Source organism: Anoplophora glabripennis, unplaced genomic scaffold (genome assembly GCF_000390285.2).
Source record: "Anoplophora glabripennis isolate ALB-LARVAE unplaced genomic scaffold, Agla_2.0 scaffold53, whole genome shotgun sequence".
Classification (NCBI taxonomy): Eukaryota; Metazoa; Arthropoda; class Insecta; order Coleoptera; family Cerambycidae; genus Anoplophora; species Anoplophora glabripennis.
The window spans coordinates 1,272,547-1,294,651 of record NW_019416376.1 but is presented as its reverse complement, the minus strand read 5'-3'; the positions used below and the strand labels follow the sequence as shown (position 1 = coordinate 1,294,651).

General features: G+C 33.4%; 1 protein-coding gene across 1 annotated transcript in view; it reads left to right on the top strand.

Moving 5' to 3' along the window:
* The window catches only part of LOC108905589 (sprouty-related, EVH1 domain-containing protein 1), a 56,885-nt gene that overhangs the window by 5,725 nt on the left and 29,055 nt on the right, over positions 1–22,105 (top strand). The window contains exon 2 of the mRNA XM_018708529.2: positions 19,289–19,517. Within this exon, the coding sequence (XP_018564045.1) occupies positions 19,289–19,517 (229 nt within the window). The remainder of the gene's footprint in view (positions 1–19,288; positions 19,518–22,105) is intronic.

The window sequence follows — 22,105 nt, the reverse complement described above, 5'->3', positions numbered from 1 at the left end:
CAAATAGTAATTATATATTTTTTTCCGATCATAAAAGACAAGGAACTAGCGTAAGTGGTTTTAAAAAATGGTAATCTGTTCGTAATTTTCGCTTTTTTAAGTGTTTGATTTAGTGACAAGTATTATCTTTTTTAAAGTAATCACATAAATATTTGTAACAAATTCAATCCTATTTTAATCAAGCATTGGTTTTCATATCGTATGCCAAAAAAAATTTCCATTCATACTGAAATCAATTATAGTTGATACTGGATTAAAAATATTGCGGTCACTTTTTTTTCCTTTAAATATTCAAATATAAGTAGAAGTAAAATTAACATGTACATTGGGCCACTAAAAATCATGACCATTGATTAAAATCAGTTTGGCCAGTTTATTGGGTCAAAAATTGGTAAAAGTAAAACAGGTGTAAGGCCAGTTTTACACTGTCTGTACTTATTTCTTGGCACTGTTGCAGAACCAGGTGTTGTGATTGAGTCACACACATGTAATCCTTTTCTCAAATCAAGCTAATATACGTAACAGTAAGAATAATTGATATGATTCGGCATTATGTGGCGTTTCTTCGAAAGACACCAGCATTCGTAATTTTCCTCTTAACGGCGTTGAATACTGTAAAAGGGTGTCCTTCGGGTTATGGTTCTATCCCACCAGTGGAGCGCTAATTCGCACGTCGCCTCTATAATGGTTTTCTGTTCGTGGAAGTTATTGAATGCCAATGAAATCATTTAGCGAACGCCAAATCTAAATATTGTCAGGCTAGGCTAGACTAGTCGTCTACTTGATTTATTCACAATGCGTCGAAAATAGCTCTGTCTGCAAACGAATAAAAGGGAATTGTATTTATAATTTTATATTTACGATGGGTTATTCTCTATTTTTGGTAACAAAGTTAGCGATTAGATACGTTTCAAAATGTTTACTATTTTTTGTACACTTCGTTACCATAAGAATCACTAAATAGGATGCGGTCAGGAACTATAGCGCCTAGTCCCAATGAACCATTTGTAAATGTCTTTCCAATGATTTATTTAGCTAATCAGTAATCATAGACTAGGCGGTATCTGTTTTGGTTTGGGTGAATCGTATATCCACGGAGATTTTTGGCTTTATATCACTAGAAATAAAAATTGTTCTATGCGCATAAAAAAAACGTGGGCTTAACTTTTGGCGGTACAATATGTTTAAAAATTCGGAAAATATCATATTTTCCTTTCTATTTAATTATGTATATTTTCAAGAGTTGATTTTAGGCGAAAATGGAAGAGGAAAAAAATGTTTGTAATTCAATTTTTTACAAAATATGACTAGTTACAAATCGAATGAATAATAATTATTATTGTAAAGATCGAAAAAATTACAAAAAATGGGGTTAAAAAACATTACTTTTTAGGGAATTTTTTTGGGGTCTTTAAATTCTGTATAGGACCCTCATACTTGGCTCAAGAAAACTTAATGTTATGTAGTAGTATCTTCACACCAAATTTCATCAAAATCGGTTGGATAGATTTTGCATAATAATTTTGCAATCCAAATTTTGAAAAAAAAATTTCAAAATTTTGCACAGCAAAAACCAAGGCCCTTAGATACTTGAAAATTTAATCACATATAGAAGGGCTCTCAAGCTTTCAAACGTTTTTTGAAAAATTCGAATCCGTCAATTAGGAGAGCTCTGGCGCTTGTTTCAACATTGGTCGAATTTTTGTACTTATAAACAATTAGAATAACTTTGTGAATATTCAATGAAATCAAATTTTTTAAAGCAGGTTTTAAAAGTTATTAGAAAGACGCTTCTATTAAAAATAAACAGATCGATTGGATTTACACTGAATGTACTGGGACATCCGTGCTAATTTTTCGAAAAATACCTTTGGCATTCCGAGTACTTACCAGGTCTAAGTTTGCAATACTTTTCTTCATTGGAAACCTACTTTAAAACGTGTTTAAAGTTATTTATGCAGGCGAGAAATTCAAGAAAATCGTACGAGTTCAAAACCGCGAGGTTCAGCTTCTAGAGGTCCGATTTTGATGATTTTTTTTTAAATCGATTTCTCGCGATTAAAAAAAAACAATTAAGGTATTTTCAAATGCCTATTGGTCTTTCAACAGTCCGATAATTATTTATCTTTAAACTTCCTTTAATTATCAACTTTATTTTTTTATTGTATCAAAGGTAAGTGCATAAACGTATCTATTGTTTATCAAAGATCAAAAACAAATTTATTTAAATATTCTAAAATTGTTTAAACAACAATTATTTTTAAAATATGTCGAAAATTAGTAATATAATGAGTTAATTTCTCATTTGCTTATATTTTAAACAGTAAATAATATTTGAATTGTAATTGATCGGCTAACTACGTAATTAATTATTATTAATTATATCTTCTTCATTTTGTACATTCAATGGCCTTTTTTGAGCGGGGTTACCTTCTCGAAGCCCACAAAATGATGCACTAAAGACTTCATTTTTATTTATCAGGCTACTTTGATTGAACTATGAAACCAAATTTTTTAAAATGCATGTAACTTCTCAACAAAAACGAATTGGACTTATTTTCATATATACGAAAAGATGTTTGAAATTAACCCAGTTACTATCTCTCAAAGTTTGTCATATGTAGAGCTGGTAAAACACCCTGTATTGGTCCAAAGTCGTGAATTCACTTTATTTTTCTATACACAATCGATGTGTAGAGGTATCTACTAGAGAATTTTTTTTGTTATTGACGGATACTTCTGGTCCATATAAAACTGTACTTAGTTTTTGTTTTGCTTTTGCTTTTATTAATGACTTATGGTACTAGTACCTTAGATCAAATCTTAGGACTGTACATGCAATCTTCCAACTTATTTTGGTCGCTCACAACTTCCTCATTTTTTGGGTTTGTGTCTAATATTCGTAAGTAGAAAAAAAATGATACTGTCTAGGTTTTCATATGATGCAAGTAGACAAGTAAAGTGCTGTTGCAAATAATCATATTGAGGAGCACCACCGCACCAATTGTGAATTTAAAACTTCTCACAGTCGACTAAATAACCCCTACACGATCACAAGATCCTAAATTCGACGGTGCTAACGACCGGTTTTCGACTTTTTGCTTCCTCCGGTTCACTTGCACCTAACAAGTATAATTTGTACGTACGACTATTACTTAAACATGGGAACGTTTTGCTTTCATTCTGTATAAATAAGTACATCGTGCGTCGCTTCAATCGCCTTGGTGAGGTGAAGCCATAATAAATGCAATTATGGTAATAATATTTCGAAATATTATTGTGCTGGACCAACAATGGGTTTGTTTCTCAGGCATTTCATTTTCATTATAATTATGGGTCAATCGCGGAGCGACGCTCGCCTCAAAAGGAGAAACCAACAGTGTATAATATGGATGCTTGAGTTAGTGTTTCCCATAGACAGTAGAGAAAAAAAAAATAAAGTAGGACGCTTCCACACTTATTCCCGTCTTTTTTTTAAGAACTAGTTATTTATCTTTTTAATTCGTCGTTGATGGTACTTATTATCAATGATATAATAAGTCAAACTACTAAATTTCCACATACGATGATTTGTATTGAACGATTTGTTGAAGAACGGCCAAAGTGTTTAAGATCATTAATTGATTAAGTCTTCACATTTGATGAATCAAAAATCACTATTCCGACCAATTTTGTACGAAAATTGGGAACTGTAGCTGCCTAACCTTCATTATTTTTTAAAAAATTCTTCAGTAATGAAAAACATTTGTTCTTTCATGTAGCGCTCCATTTTTAATTACCTTGAACTGTCAGCTGTCATGTTGTCAACACTTTACCGCACAAATGCAGCACAATACTCAAGTATAACTTGAATTTTGCGACACCCGATAGTTAGCTTGTCTGGTCCTATGAAAAACTAACATGAATCCGATCAGATCTTCTTCATCGCTAACAAACCATAAAAACGTGGCTAATAACTCTCAAATTTTATATTTAGGATCGCCTCGCTCTAGCTAGGCATAGCCAGAAAAAGTGCATAAACCCAAAGGCCGACTCGGGTATAATGTCGGCGAAATAAAAACGAAAAAGCATTAATTGTTGACTTAATCAGATACGGTTTCCTGTTTTGAATTATTTACTACTTCCGGCGCAACTGAAACATTTATTTATAAGAACACGTCGATTCCAAGGCTGAGCGCTGATCTCTGTCTGTCGTCGGTAAATCTCACGCACTCGGTTCGCGCTCGGACTACGGCAGAATTTGCTATTCATTTACAATTTACAATTTTTCAATTAGTTAATTGCGGTTTGTTGATCCCCTTTTTTGCAATACATGATATTTTACAGGTTTCAATATTTTGCTATAAAGCTGTGTCATACTAAAACTTGGGTTACTTATGTGGAATTAAACACAATGAAAACTAGTCTAAAATTAAAAAAAGTCACCGAAATTTGTATACAGGGTGTCCCAGAGCTATCTTGACAGGCATTATCTCGGAAAGTCGAGATAGAAAGAAAAGGTTTTCTGCTTAAAATCATTTTATACATCTTTTTGGGGCACCCTGTATGTTTGAAAAAAATGAAATGATTAAACGCATCTTCTTAAGCAGAAAACCTTTTGTATATAACATTTCTTTCTATCTCGACTAGTTTCCGAAATAGTGCCTGTCAACATAGCTCTGGGACACCCTGTATACATATACAGGGTGTTCCAAAACATGTGCCGTAAAATAATAATAATAATAATAATAATAATATTTCTGCTCATCATTCTAACTACGAGAATTAGCCCATATGTCGGAGACTTGTGCGGGAGAGGAGGCGGCATATTATTATTACGCAGGCCGCATTTGCGCCCAGGAACGACTTATGTTGGTAGGCCCTAACCACCACTCAGTGCAGGAATGAGGGAAACCTGGAAAACCTCATTCATTTGGGGGGTGGTCAAATGCCAACCGGTGTCAATCTCTCACATTGACCCAAGCCAACATTCTTGCACCCTACCATACCTACACAGAGGGTGCCAATCCTCCGTACAAGTATAGCTAATCTACGGTCTACCGGATGCGGGATTCGAAACCCGGGCAGATCGACACATCGATTTAAGTACTGACGCCTTAGACCGTGCGGCTGTCGACCAATGTGTCGTAAAATGAAGTGTGATTATTTGCCTCATTCTAAGAAAAAAAGTTCTTATTAAGGTGGGTCCGCAAACGCACTGTTCTCGAGATACAGTGTCAAAAAAGTTTTTTTTTTCTTCAATTTTTTGACATACCTGTATCTCAGGAACCGTTTAAGATACATAACTCAAATTTTGTACACGTATTATCATTAATACTACTACTTTTAGACGCTAATTCAATTTTTTTTCATATGACAGTGGCGGAGATTTTAGGGTGGCGTGAGGTTATTTTGCTCCTAGTTTTTACGAATCTGGGAAAATTGGCATTTTCAAAGCATATTTTAAACCCCCAATGTTTTCTACACAAAAAAGGTACTCGTCATCAAAATCATTTCAAGATAAATGGCGTTTTATGATGGAAAACATGCTACTTCGAAATTTAAATCCAAAATAGTGCACATTTTAAGAAAAATGTACAGGGTGTCTTTTAAAATAAAATGTTACAGCCATTCCGGGTTAAACCGGAAGGTGATTTTAATATTAGGCTTAAAGAAGTTTATAAGTATATCAGATGCCCAAAATCTCAAATTTATGCTTTTTAAGTGATGGAGTATGCTATTGGAACGATACAACTGAGACACCTGGTATATTTTTTTTTAGGAGAAACGTCCTGGTCAACGTTAACTCATCCCGTTGCCTATTGCACGTATCAGAAGCAAAGCGCAAAACTCGTATAAAAAGTACACTGCAGTATCGTGAACGGAAGTGACTCGTTTCATTTTTTTTGTTATACTGAAGTGTTTGTCGAGATAATAATACAAATTTTTTACAATTACACTTATCTCGTATCGCAAATAAATGTATTTATTCGTCGGGTTTGGTTTATTACACCACGGAAGTTATTCACGTTGGTTTTATTGATGCGAATGCACTCTTCTGCACAAGTTCACCATTGTCCACAATGACGTTTCATTGTCCATATAAATAAAAATTGTTTAGTAATTCTCGGAAAACACCAGCTCCATGTAGTGACTATATGTAACAGGAGCTTCATCCGCTGTACGTTTTATTTATATTGAATTATATCTGCTTTCAATTTAAATTTAAGTGCAATATTATTAAACAGTTTTTTTGTGAGTAATGCATAATACCGGACTTTTCGCTTGAGTAAATTTAATGGCAATAATTAACACAAAATTATGTAGATAATGGCGGAGTGCATATTCAGTCTTCTTTTGCAAGCATTTGATTTTATTCTGCAAAATGTAGTTGCTTTTACTTAAGCAAATCATAATTCTGTCTTGAAAAGTAAGTTAACAAAAATCTTTATAAATGCTACTAATTGTACAATAACACGCATCTACCCACATATAAATTTTGAACTCTCGAACTATAGACTTAGAGCCGGATAGGAAAATTTTCCTAATCATTTTAGGCACCGTAAGGGTCTATGGCTTAAATACTACAATCTAAAAGGAAACATTTGAACACTATTCTCCGTGGCATATGGGTTGTCAGCCGAAAATCAAACTTTCCAATTTTGGGCCGGGTAAGGAAATGATTAGGAAAATTGGTGTAGATCTAGCTGGTGACTTATTTTAATAAATTTAAACTAATACTTAATATAACTACTAGAAGATAAAAACAGTTTTATTATTATTATGTTTAATATATTAGACCGTGCAAGTCACTTACCAAAAAAATGTATTAAAAAAGAACATAATTAAGTAATAAATAACTCTATAAAACTTACATACTGTCAATTTTTTACTTTTATCCAATTTATAATAGGTAGAAACGATTGTTGTTGATGTTTACATTATATACAATACACACAAACCAAGTATTATACCTGCGAGTAGTTCTTATAAACGATGTACGCTGACTATAGGCAACCACTAATACAGTATATCGATATGTTGGTAACCCATTCGTATTTTAAAGACGTCCAGTTTATACTATTCTTAATACTTCTGCAACCATTTTTATAATTAAAGTGATGGAACACTGCTTACCGAATAACATATTTGGATGAAATATCTTTTTGCTGTTCTATAATTTTACATTTATTTGGTTTGATTAATATTTATTAAGCTCGAATTTACAATTTTTTTGTTCCCTAGGCTAAAATAAAACTACAACGTTTTGTAATAAGATTTGGACGGCTAATAAATCAGATATATAATTAATGCACAAAAGTTTTATGTTTTTGATATTTTTCCTTTTCGTATCTTGTAACAAACTACTTTTTTGTGCAATATAGAAAACAATATTTTTTAAATAATGAGTACGATTGCAATGCAATAGACTTTTAAATCGCAGTTCATTATTTTCTTAAATTTACCACTAGCGCATTCGCCATTTTATGGAATGGAATTTTCTTTCCGTTCTTTATAAAATTCGTTCTGTAAATTACAGTAATGATAGTATGGTTATACAGTGTGTTATTAAATCAATGTCATAGATTCTAGGTGTCAAAATATTTTTAATAACTGAAACTAATTGTAAGAACCAAAATGAACATCAGACAAATTAAAAAATGGTTTGTAGTAAGGACAAATTAAACAAAAAAATAACGGAAATGATTAATGCAAATTTAATCTGTCTTTTAGACGTTATGCGGAAACATACTGGTGCCACCCAAGAACATTTTTTTTAGTTCACATATTCAAAGTAGTAGTTACCTATTTCTGGTAAATGAGACCCTAAAACACAATTTTGAGAATAATTAAATGAAATAGGTACTTTATATAACGAGCAGTGGAAACTGTGTACAAATTTGCGAATCCACTTCTTTTGTGGTGCATCAGCAGAGTTTCAGCGTCGAAAACAATAAAGACCGTGGCTCGTGCAACTGTACAAAGGCTTTAGCGTTTGCGGCGTTGAAAAATTCCTCCTCAATCGAACACCTCATTCATGTCTGCCGCGAGAGCCATTGGGGGAGTTGTCGCTGCCTGTTCCCGGCTATAAATAGATAATCTCCCCATATTTGCAGCTCAGGCCATTCGGGAAAAAGTGCCATGACCCAAATTGAGCCTTCCCGGGGGTTGATACCCTTTGCAATAGTCATTCATGCTGTAACTAGGTCACATGGATTGCAATACCTCGCTATTCTATTTACGCCCCCCCTCCCCCCGACTCCCTCTCTACCTTGGAACACGTTGTCTCACCCGCCCCTCCTATCGCGGCTCGGCCACGCCCACTGCTCGGCCGGACCAGTGAGGGTGCGTGCGGCTTACCTCCCCTGGATTGTCACGCTTAACGTCACTGCACCCCACTGGAAAATCTGCACGTGGCCTATTTCTCGTCGCGTTTATTGATATTTCGGTCAGAGATGTTTAACTTTCTTCAATGTGTTGTTTTATTAGTTTTAATATGTTGTTGAATATAACGATTGCCATAAAATCGGTGCATGATTGGTTTATTATACATTATCGAACAGAAACTTATTGCATCATCAACTATTCTCAAATCTAGTGCATTTTTCTTATAATACACTCATAAAAATTTTATTTCAAATTACACACTAGAGTAAAATATACATTTGAGAAATAATATAGAAATTATTTAAATAATTGATTAAACAGCGTTCTTAAAATACTAATACGTAAAAGTTTTTGGCCTCGTTGTTCTTGGGCTAGGCTCTGTAGGGTCGGTCCCGCCATTAGAAGGTTACCGAGACAACTGAGACACGTTTTCTTCTATAAAATGAGTTTTCAATTTAAAACAAGCTAATAACAAAAACATTCATTTATTTCCTTGAGAAAAATCCTTCCTGAGGTTATTAATTAATTAGTTCCCCTAATTCCTGCGTCAAAATGTATTTTGCTTATACTTGCTTATTTTAAATGGAACATCCTATATATTATTGCAATTTTGGATTCTAAGTGTTACTACATGTGGTCTGCTAGCCTGCTAGCAGTAGTAACACTACACCAGTTGATCACAGGATTAATAAATATGATTGATTGAATCAATAGATTAATGCCATTGTAAATTATTATAACAATTAGGTTACGAAAAAATGTTTGTTACTTGCGTTTTTGTTTTTCTCATTCAATTAATTGAATTTTTTTATTATTTAGATCTATTTCTGTACAAATGAATATGAAAATAGATAGGTACATGTGTGTACCAAAAATAGGTAATTAAATAAATTTGGGCGCTTTTTCTGTCACAACGGATGGTATATCTTTCTGCATATGTCCCCTCTTCCTGTCCCAAATGTACTAACTTCCGGAATTCAACAATGAAATCATCTATTTCTAAATATAGCTCGGCCGGGAAGGGTGGCGACCTATTTTCTAGGGGTTGTCGTCCTGCAGCTAGGCCATTCATACCTACAAGTGGGTCGCGGGCCCCCTTCTGGCCACGTCGATGACGTCAACGGACCCCCTCGATAACCAGCTAGCTGGGACCCTTCAAAACTGCATGCTAGTTTCTCCTCGCGTTTGCTGACGTCATTGCCTCCCCTATTTTTCTGTCTGACCTATTTTTGCCTTATCGCGGGCAACTGTTGTGCGCCAACTTGATTGGCATAGTTGGAGATGGCAGAGCCCCGTTTAATCGAGGATTTTTTTATAAAAAGTTGCGGAATTTTCATTATTTGATAAATCAAGTATTAAAAGTTACAGGACGTTGCAAATTGCGTAAGAAAATTTTCATTTGGCGATAGATTTTTTCAGCAGTGGCGTGTACGGGGTGATTTCATTTAAATTCTGAAATTGCAGTAATAAATTTGGCATATTGTCGAAGTGGGCAGTCTTTTTTTATATAAGAAAGTGCTTTACTTAATATACTATTACTTAAAAAACTATTAACGATATGCAAAATTTTGTAGAGTACAAAATTGTATGTTTTGCTTTCTTGAAATTTTTTTTTCTGTAGGATAAAAATTAAGTAAAATATAGCCATTTAAAGTTTGCATATGTTCGTAAATAGCAACTTGTTCAAGCCCTTTCAGTTCAAACCCTTACAAAAATAAGGGCTGAAAGAAAATTTAACTTATTTGATCTTATAGCCCTTGAAAAAACCTACGAAATGGTTTTTTGAAGGGCTTGAAAAACTAAGCGAGTTATGAGTAAAAAACCAATCACATATTTTTGCAGATATCAGAACACGTAATAAAAAAATTAAAATCCATATAAAAATAAAATTCTTATTTTCCCTATTTTTGGTTGCAAATTTTAATTAACAGGTTTTTTTTTAAGTTTTGATAAAATAAATACATTACATTTTAATTAATAAAAAGATTGTATTATATTTTGTACTAAAAAAAAAATAAATAAATGTATAGAGAATGTCGATTACACAATATATTCCCTTGTAAATCAAAGATCAAAAATTAAAAAAAAACATGATTTTGAGTATTATTAGCATTTTACTCTATTCGAAGTGCATATATTATGCTAAATCAAACAAATTCAAAAATTTTTACCTAGTTGTTAAATCTCTATGACATATTTCTTCGGAACCGGTCTAAGTCTGGTGGTTCCACTGACGATTGATTGTAACTATTTACTAGATACTGTGTGCGTGTAATTTAATAAAATATTTTACTATTAGCCCTTGCAAAAGAATTAAAAATATTCAAAAATTCCTAGTCTGCCCGAATTCCCTGATATTTCCTCGTATTCCTTCGTATTTATCCATATTCTCCGCATATTTCCCCTGAAAGCATTCGTTAAGGTTTCTGGGTACGAGCGGCCACGATAAATACCAACCAATCTCGAGGACAATAACAATCGATCAACTCATTCAGTTGGCAACAGACAGTACCAGTCATTCACCATTACCAACCTAATTCAATGACAGCGGTGACGCAACATCATAACGTTGTGAAGGATGGCAAACACCAATAAAGAGACGCTCTTCCGTTTTTATATTAATGTCACCCGCAGAAAATAAGGTTAAGGACTGTAGCCCGCCTATCGCTTTCAATCTGTGACATCAACGATTTTAATAGGTTTTTGTTCTACGCGGTGACGCAAGGCCTGGTATTTCGCCAGCACGAAATGTCATTGGCTATTAGGAAAAAAAAAGCTTACGCACGCGGGCCCTTGTGGAATCCTTATGTAAATCCTAATGACGTAACGGGGGAGTCGAAAACTTATCGCGAATGGACAGATCGAAAAAACTGCTCACGCGTTTTCTCATGATCGAGGGTCGCTAACTAGAAAGGAAGCTTATGCGTGCTGGTGCTGCCCACGCAAGTGCGTAAACATGGGGGTTGTCAGCCGCGTGATATTTCGGCATAGAAGAATTTCAGTGATTGAAGCTGAAAATCAGCTGTAACCTCCGAATTCTTTGAAACTGCATGGATTTGCATGAAAATTTAGAATAAGGCTCATCTTAGGCTCAAGTTTAAAAGTTATATAAGCCCGATTGACGCTTTTTGTTTTTTAGGGGTAAAAACTACCCCTAAATGAAAAAAATTGAAAAAATTAAGTTTTAGGCATTTTATTGATAAAAATCTTGTTCAAGTACAAAAATTAAGTAATGTTCCATGTTCTCGAACTTGTTTTATGATATATTTGATCTTTTCAACCGTTTATTTAACCCTTAAAAACTACCCCTATGCAAAAAATAATGATAAAAAATTACTTTTTAAAGATTTATTTAAAATAAAAATTACCTTATAGCTAATAAATGAATTTTTCCCTTTCAACCCCTAAAAACCACCGCTGTATTGACAAAAATTATAAAAAATTACTTTTTAAAAACTTGGAATGCTTTAACGGTGCAATTATTTAAAATAAAAATTCCCTCATTGCTTATGAAAGAATTTGTATCTCATATCACTTTTCAACCCTTATAAATCGCCCCTGTGCTAAAAAAAATATAAAAAATTACGTTTTAAATCTTGGAATGCTATAATTGTGCACTAATTTAAAATAAAAATTCCCTTAAATTGTTGCGCTACAAAAATGAGAAAGCCTATTTTGCTCCGAAAAAATGTCATTGATTTTTTTACCTTAACTTGGTTAATTTTGAAGCTATAGTATCCTATAAAAAGGCATTTTAAAGATAATTTCAAGAGCTGTAAGATCGTTTGCATATAAAACCTTTGAAGTTCTTCGTTTTTTAAAAGGAAAGTATCGAAGGGCTCGAGACAGGTCGTTTTTTCACTAAAATGGATACGTCAAGCGGCGATATCTCCTTTATTTTTTATGCTATAGGAATAAAAAAGCAAAATATTTGTTGAAAAAAAAGGTACATTTTTGTTGTCTATCATTTTTTACGTATCTTTCATAGTTTCAGAGTTATTATATAAATAAGGTAATTTTTTTTTAATAATGAAAAACGTTTTCAACTTTTACCGTACATTATTCAAAAAATACGCATTCTAAGCTGGTCTAACTTCAGGATCGTATGAAAAACACTAAAACAAAACTAATTGTAAAGGGTCTACGATTAATTTTAATTCTGATGGAAATGGTACAGCGTTTACTGCTCATTTTTCCTTAAAAAATATGAGCAACCCATCTGTTTTTGACTATAACTCCTTCAATTTTGCTCTAATTAACTTTTATAGGTACTCATTTTGAAGGTCTTTTTGAGTACTACAAGAGTATTTGTTTTTAATCTGTTCTCTTTGCCACAGGAGGTGTTGTAAATCAGCTTTGTTGATACACTTTCCTTTTGTAAAAAACGTTCATACTGCTTTTTTTGCAATAATTGTATTATAATAATTATTATTATAAAAACCACCCCTTGCAAAAAAATCGAACAATTATACTCTGTCTTCAAAATTATTGAGAAATTTCAAAATAAAATTCAAACATTGATATACATAACAGGCATATTTGGCGCAATCGACTTATTTTGGCCAACTTTCGCAGACATCCTGTAGTAAACAAAACTTTTCAAAAGAAAATATAATTTAGTACTCGAAAATAGAAGTTAATCTACCCGGGATCACGTTATGTTCATGTATTTAAAAAGTATCCGGGCAAATGAAAATATTTCCAGAAGGTCCTTCGCTCCCAGTCCACCAATAACTATTACCCTCCTCCATAGCGCCTCCACGCTACCCCTGCGGAGCGTCAGGTCCTTAAATCTATAAATATCATCGCCGTCATCCACTTCTCCAATCCTTTACGCCCCTCGAAATACGTCACCGGCCATTATATCGCTAAACATTCGCGCCCCTATGCCTCATTAATATATAGAGTGATTTCGATGACGTCACAGTACCATTAGCCGAACCGTTGATTCAATTCAAACAGCTCGCGTATATTAAAATGCCAGCTTTGAAGTTCACCAGATGTAGGGAGGGTCGTCGGATGGTTGTTCTTAAAATAAAACCCTTTGTGTCATCCGTCCGGTGAAACGTTCAATGGTCGACGTAGGGCTCTGCTGTGCGCAGGAGAGTATGCAAAAAATATGGTGTATACGATTTTTGTGGCGAGAGAAGACATGGTTTTGCTAATTACCGTTTTTTAAAAGGTGTTGTACTCGCTAATTACCATAGTAACAATAGTCATTTATTTCCAACAGATTTAATACCCAGTGGTGGGACATTTTTAGAAAATCATAATTGTTTTGTAATCCAGGTACTAAAAACTATTTTCATAGCAAGATATTTCAAAAACTTATAAGCAAATATAAGAAATTAAACAACTGATGCTTTAAAACATTAAGTTTTAAATTTAAAAAAAAAATCACATGAAGGTTTTAACAAATTTAACGCCGCCCCTGGTACGGCAGCCAGCTGTACCTTTGATATCGAAGCTGCCGCGGCAAATGTCGCGGGTACTGCGCCTCGGATCTTTCTCAGCGAGGTTTATGGTGTTTTCTTCGTTGTCGAAAACACTTTGCCGCATTAATGTCAGGGGGACATTCCTGGCACCCGTAACCTTTGAACTGCCTTTTGCACTGTTCTACTGATAGGTTGTCGTCTGTTACAATAACGGACCGCATACAAACGACAACTGATTTAAATTGTATTGACATTCTCTGTACATTTGACACCATATCTGCTAGTTCTTGATCAAAATACATTTTATACGTTGGCTAAGTAATACTGCAACACACAATGCACGTGCACAAGATGCACAGGGTCGAGTTAGATTTATGTTTAATTTTCTTAATTAATTTTATCGAAAACAAGCATTTAGATTTAGACACTTAATAAAAGTTGCTCGTTTTCGTGCCTTTCCAAAGAACGCACTTATTTCATAAACATCTTGTATATGTTTAACATGAGATGTGAAATAGATTTCCAATTGTTTAGTTATATTGCAACGCACAAGAGGAATAGAGTTAATATTGTAATCATAATTTGGTATAGCAGCTGCTACTTCTGTTTTCCAGAAAAGAAACAGCTTTGCATTTCGACTTGTTTAATTTCATTGGATCAAAAGTACATTACTGAGTAATTCGATATATGACGTATAGTAGAATTATAAGAGAAGTTATATTGCTAAATACTTTAAAGTCATCAGCAGAAAAATAACTTTGGAGAAGTAATATTATTTGCAAGGTCGTTTATGAACATAAAAAACTGAAGTGGGCGCAAATTTGAACCTTGGTAAAAAATGTTTCAGTGCTTCAAGGACATAAATATTCTAGATTCTAGTAATTATGACATATCTTTAAAAAGAGATCACGAACAATTTTTTTCGCATTTTTTCGAGAAAAAATTATTCAAAATGGTACCAATAAACAATTTTCTTAAGAAAATTTCGGGCAATTAAGATTTAGATTTTCGATTTCCACTTTTGAACGTTTCTGTCTTATTTCCCCCACCACATTCAAGGTGTAAAAATGTATTCGAGGACGTTTTTTAAAGGGTTAAAAATTACTATAAAATGCATTTTTTTCGATATCCATATCTTTAACCGTTATTATGAAGTTTAAGGGTTGATTGATTTATTCCCGAAATTTCAAGTCTTAATGTTTATAAATAAACAAATTATGGATTAAAAAAAAAACGCTATCTCGGCTAAAAATGGTCCTAGAACATTTTTTTTAAATTCGTGAAAAATTACCAGGCCATACGAATATCAAAGCGGCTTTAAAAAATATTCATTCTTCTCAAAGTTATAACCTTATAAACAAATTACATTATTTGTTTATACGCCATTTTGAGGAGGTTAAACCTATGAAATTACAATTTCCAAGAGCATATCTTGAAAATGTAAATCAAGACGAAACAAATGAGCCCTCATAAGGCTCTTTATTATAACGCTAACAACCGCGTTTTTACAATTGAAAAAATGCTATTTCTAATAAAGAAATGCAAAAACTCGTAAACTCGCAAAAACAAATAAATTATTTTTTTACCAAAATTTCAGGGTTTCTTAAGGGTAACAAAATATAACTTTTACTGCAGTTTAGAGACGATTTATGCTCTTTTCTTCTATTTATAGCAAATTGAAATTTCGCTGATTTTTTGCAATTATTTAAACATATTGTTAATGGATTTTAATTTAGGAGGTCCCAAATGAAGCGTTTTTTAAAAACCTATAAGTACAAACAAAAGCAAAAACTTCTGTTTGAGAGCGGTTTTTTTATACAGCTAAAAAACTCCATTTACATTATAATCACTGTTTAAACAACGATCTTGTTGTTTTAAACCGATACATTTTGGGAAATATTATTTCTTTTTGCCTAATCTAACGATTAAACCAAGTTTCAATATGAAACGATTTTTTTTACAATTTTTTTTCATTATTAAGTGTTAAATGAAATATAAAGTACAAAAAAATAAGGGAAAATTTATGTTTTGACGATACTTCAAAATGTGTTAACAATTTCGATATTTTGAGATACGTAGTTAATAAGAAAAATATTGTCGTATCTTTTTTATTTTTTTCTCAAATAAATGTCAATATAAAAATAATTTGGAGTTCATTTTAATATGTTGTCAATTCAGTTGTTATTAAACAGTGTTTATTTAAGTATATACTTTGGGTCCGAAGTTGGCTTGGTGGTGAATTCTGTAAATTTTTTAAGTAGGTATCCTTCTCATTTCAAAAGTATTAGAAGTTCATTAAGTACTTATGTTTTAATTATTGTGGATATATGTATTCCTTTGATATTTGCCCAAATTATGCTAGACATTTTAGAAACACTTTTCCATAAATCGATGTAGGTACAATATTTCGTACTGCTCTCTTGACCTTCATAATAATAAATAGGAGTATATTTAGTAGGTGAGTAACTTTAGTTTGTCGTAAACGTAGTCATAAACCATTATGTTGTTATCGTTTTATTTCTTTTTTTCATTAAAAATCAAAAGAGATTAAAGTCCTATAATTTTGAAATATGTAGATGTTAGAGCTTAAATTAGCTACCAATTTTTTGTTTTTAATTTATGTAGCAGTTTGTTAATGACTGGCTGTCAAAACACAGGGCTTATATTTTTTAATCCCATGCTACCTAGTCCTGTTAGCTTTTATTTTAGATCATAAATAATGACTAATGATTAAGGGGAGCAGGATGGTTCATGTCAGTCGAAATCTTTGCTGTAGGTACCTACCTTTCACACGATGTGACATGTTAACATTTTCATAATTAGGCTGTCTAAAAATAACCCCCGTGTTGACGTGGTGCTGCTATTAGCACAATCAAATACTCATTTAACCGGAAGAGAAATTTACAATGCTTTCAATTCACTTCAAAAGTGTGATTCGTACTTTGCGATGGATTGTCATAATTTTAGTGTGATGTATTCTTTTTTGCTGGATACATATCTTAATTTACAAGCTGTTTCCGTCAACTATTCTCGACTTGTTTGTCCTCATTCTCTGTCATAGTTACAGAATATTTTTATAACGTATTCGTGAATTTGAATATCTGCGGCAACATTACTGTATTCTTTCTGCAACGCGAAGGTCTTCGATCAACAGTTGCAAACTGTCTTGAACCAGGTTAGATAATTTTCTAGTTTCTTTCATCGCCGTTTTCCATCATTCATGGGGAGCGGCGCCTTGGAGGTTTCTTGGCGGTGGTGGCACCCGAGAGCCGCTGCGTGTTTTCCCCTGAAATCGGCCGTTGAACCCGCCACCCAGTTACCTACATTCGCCGCACGTGCGGTGCATCGGGCTGGTGGGAGCGGTGACGTAAGCGCTGCGTCGAGAGCCGCCGCCACCGCGCCAGGACGGCCGGGAGAGTGTTTCGGATCGCCGCGACGCAGATAAGCGGCGGCGGCGTCTATTGTCCAGTGCGTGTCAGATGCGTCCTCACGGGTATTATTATTATTATGAAGATCCAGGCGCACACTAACTAGTAAGTCTTTTTAGTCCAGGAAATCCGTGACTTTTTGTATCACTATAGATGCCAAATATTATGTACAATAACATATTAGTTCCCCACGGTCATAAAAATGGGGGGAAGATTGTTTACTGGGTGGTTAATTGTATAATTTTTACGTAAATTCACGTGTTTCGCTTATAACTTTTTTCCGTTTATTTCCACGAGAAAACAGTAGAGTACTTTTTTTTCGTCTTAAAAAGACCTATAAAACTAGCCTTCGAGCGTCAAAAAATATTGATTAGATCAAAAGTTATAAACAGAAGAAGTTTATTTATGACTTTTGAATTAAACATTTATAAATTGCGTTATTATTACCAGAACGTTTTGGCATCGCATCCTGTCATTCCTTATCACTGTCTAATAACTCACACGAAATCTGGAATCGGTAAGTTGAATAGTTTACAAGTTATGGCCTTATAAACAAATTAACTAATTATTAGTCTGGACGATCCCGAGGATCTTCCACAATCGCACTGATTTTTTTCATGGTAGATTTCATAATAATACATTAAAATCTATCATTTTTTTTTAATTTCAAATTGGCAACCTGGATTTTTTTTTATTTTTTAGCCTTAGTTGCAAAATGAAATATACGACGCACGAGCGTGGTATAGTTATTTATATATTATAGCAAAAAAATAAATTTGAAAACGGTATCAAGGTTTAACCAGGACCGCCGAGAGTAGTACTGAAATAAGATTTCTATCAGTTCCAATAGCATCGCAACCAATTTATTTTAACGTTTTGAGGACGCTGTAATCGATGCGATCGATAGGAAAATACAATTCCTATGCAGTAGGAACTTTACACAGGGAGCTATTACACCCTTACCACTCTACAGGTGTTCAAGCTCTTCATCATGCGGATGCCGAATAACGTATACATTTTTGTCGATAGCTTATTCGAAGGGTAAATGACGATCCTAATTTTATTTCTCTATTTTATGTATCGATGAAACGATTTTTACCAGAGACGGCGTTACAAATTTTCAAAACTTGTATCACTATTCATTAGACAACTCAAGTGTTCAACGATTTTCTGTTAATATGTGGGGGAGGAATCTGCAATAGTAGTTTACTGGAATTGCAAGAACTCAATAATCACACAAACACCATATTCTCTCGACTCGTTACATAGTGGTTAAATAATCATTTGGTCTTGTGAGATGGCCTCCAAGAAGTCCCAACTTAAATCCTCTTGATTTCTTTTTTCTAGGGATTGTTTATCGCGAAGTAATTAACAGTAGATGACAATTACAGGCGTTTGGAACATTTGCTATAGTTCGTTAATTCTAATATTGTTCATTTTTTGAATTTTTTTTTAAATTTTTATGTATTTTCTAATTAATACACTAAGCACAGAAATTAAGGGATATTAAAAAAATCTCAAAATTTTTGCAGTACAACGAAAGCTAAATCCTTGGCTAAATCAAAAAAGATTATTTCCAGTATTAGTCAGGGGCGTAACATTTTTTTTTTTAACAGGAGAGTATCAACTGACAGCGACAACACCAAATTTCAAAACAATCTGTTAAGCCATTTTGAAAATATGAAAATAGATTTTTTTTTATAAAATTCTTTCTTGTATCTTTATAAGGAAATATTTTGGAACAAAGGTTTATTTGATTAATTATTTTGTTTTGGCGAGAAGTTTGGGTTAAAATTTTTACGCCTAATTATGACACACCCTATATAGTGATGTGTATTTTGTATATCTGCTTTTTTAAGTCTGAGATTTTTGCTTAAGCTAAACTATTTTCATTTTCACAAAGATAAAACCCTTGGTTGATATTTTAAGCGCAAATATCTTTTTGATTATTTTATTAATTTTTCCACAGGTAGCAAAACACTCAAAAAAAAAACAATAAATAAATAATTTCAGACAATATTTGTATTATGGTGTTGAAAACGGTTGTTGTTGTTTCAGTGGCAACTACCTGGTGCGCGTGCGTGCACAGGTGATGTCGCGGGACGACAGCTCGGGCGGGTGGGTACCGCTAGGCGGCGGAGGCCTCAGCAACGTGTCGGTGCGGAAGCGGCCGCGGCCCTGCCCGTCGGCGGCCGCGCCACCGCCACCGCCCGGCTCCACCCCCGACCCCACCGTCAAGCCCAAGCACGACTATCTCATCTACGGCAAGAGGATCAGCGACAATTCGGTGAGCACACTATTCCTTTTTTCTAACTTTTGAGTGGCGAGCAAATTTCTCACATACCTTCACTATTAAATTCTTTACATTTTACAAATTGATGAAGATCAAACACTTTGGCGAGTCCTTAGTTTTAAAGATGTGTGAATATTATGGTATTTGAAAGTTATAATAGGTACTACATGAAAAAAATTCACTAACGTCGCTCTCAATAATACAGGGTGATTCACAAATGGTGACCAAAAATGAAACTTGGTATTCTTTTGTGAATTTCAATTCGTTTTTTAAGTTTTACTCGAAAATCGGGCTTTTTCGAAAAACAGAGAGTAGTAATTTGTAGAAAAGTGAAAGACGAATTCAAAAATACCATGATTGTTACCTTAATGCAGTGGCGTGCTATTTTATATAGAAAAATATGCCATCGGTACCCTGTATCTCCACTGGAGCACGTATATTTTAGGAAAAACCCTCAGATTTTGGACAATGTTTAAACAAATACAATTTCAAATTATTTCACATCCTAGTTTTTAAATTATTTAAAAAAGTTTAACACCCTTTATCTTTTTAACGAAGCTTCCTAGATAAATAAAATAAAAAAGTTTATAGGGAAGACTCCCCTTAGAATTCACCAAAGAATACGAGGTACCATTTCCGGTCAACATTTGTAAATCACTCTGTCAGGGTGTCCCGAAAATAATGCAACAAAATTTGGTCACAGATTCTTAAGACAAATTTAGGGGACCCGTATTTTTTATTTTTGCGAAGTGGCCCCCTTTTTCGGAGTTACAGCCCCCTAAGACTAATCTTTTTTTTATATCTCAGAACCCTGTTGTACGAGAATCACTAAATTTGGTACATAGGGGTTTTATGACATGTGGAATCGACGTTTTTTGTCGAGGAACCCCTTTGAGACAATTTTTCGTGGGCCCCCTTGACTTTGGAGCCAAAAAAATCTGGTCGCATATTTAAATTTCTTAAAAATTATTAGTCCACTAGAAAGCCATTAAATTTTAAAACTTTTTGTCTCTTTATACTTTTTTCGTAAAACGCAATGTTTTCGAGAAGAATGTCAAAATGTGATCGAATGCATATCGCGATTCATTTTCCTCAAAAACGCCCGAAATGAAAAAAATACGAATTACGAAAAAATTATCATGAGACCAATAAGTTTCTAAATTCATTGGCTTTCTAGCTAACTAATAATTTAAAAAAAAATCAAATTTGCAACCAAATTTTTCTTTTTCCAAAGACAAGGGGGCCCACGAAAAAGTGTCTTAAGGGGGTTTTTCGCCAAAAAGCATAGCACTGTGAGGAATCTCACATGTCATAAAACCCCTGTGTACCAAATTTAGTGATTATCGTGTCACATGGTTTTGAGATATAAAAGAGACTTCTTAGGGGCAGATTTCGGGGGGCTGTAACTCCGAAAGAGGGGGCCATTTGGCAAAAAAAAAATATGGGTCCCCTAAATTTGTCTTAAAAATCTATGACCAAATATTATTGCATGAATTTCTGTAGACACCCGTTTAAGGGAAATTTACACTCTATCAGCAAGCATGTATAATTAAAATTTTATGAGCGAAACTATTATAGCAGAAGCGAGTAATTTTGCTCAAATCTGAGTTTCTGCTAACTACCCAGTGAGTGAATTCTTATTCTATCGTGAACATAAGAGTTCAAACATGACTTTCCTTTAGTATGATTTAAATCTATTGAAACATTTTTTTATTAAATTCATAGTTTGTTATATTTTTTTAAACTGTCTATCAGCATCGCCTATTTTGTGGCAAATTTAAATTCATAGTTACGCTAACAGACATTTAAAATAAAATTTGAAACAATATTAAGTAAAACATTAGCGAATTTAAATTAACTCCATTTTCTTTGCGGTTAAGGGAAACTACCCCATTATTCGTTTATCATTTGTTTTTATTATCATAGACCGATTGATGCTTATTGTTTATTTGCTCACAATCAAATGTCAGACCTATTATTCCACTGAATTGAAAAATATAAACTGATGGAAGTACTTTACCTATATTGTCAATAAATTATTTTCAGATGCAATACTGAAGAGGAGGATTATCATTATAAGCATATAAATAAATCATTTATAAAATCCATTTAAACATAAATTTATGATCTATTATAGCATTAAATCGAGATAAACTTAAATCCCATATTAACTGATTATAATTAAAAATATCCAAAGATATTTTACAAAACATCAGATTTACAATTTTAATTGTTTACAGCAAAAAATTTAATTTAAAAATTACTAAGTATTTGTACTTTTACCTGCATAAAATTTAGCTAATAAACCGGAATGTGGAAGAAAAGTATGAAATAAATTCATTATTTCCGCAATGACACTTTTTACTTAGCCCGGCCTGTTCCACTTTCAACTGTTTAAACAATTTTAATTTTTGTCGCCCGATCGAGAACGCATTGTGACGTCACTTAGTGCGACCGATACGAAACTTGACATTTTATATTTCCCGTTATATTTTAGAATCATTTCATGTCATCAACATTTTCCTAATAAAATCGTAAAATTCGACTTTGAAGCAGACACAAGAGTACCAAACACCGTAGAT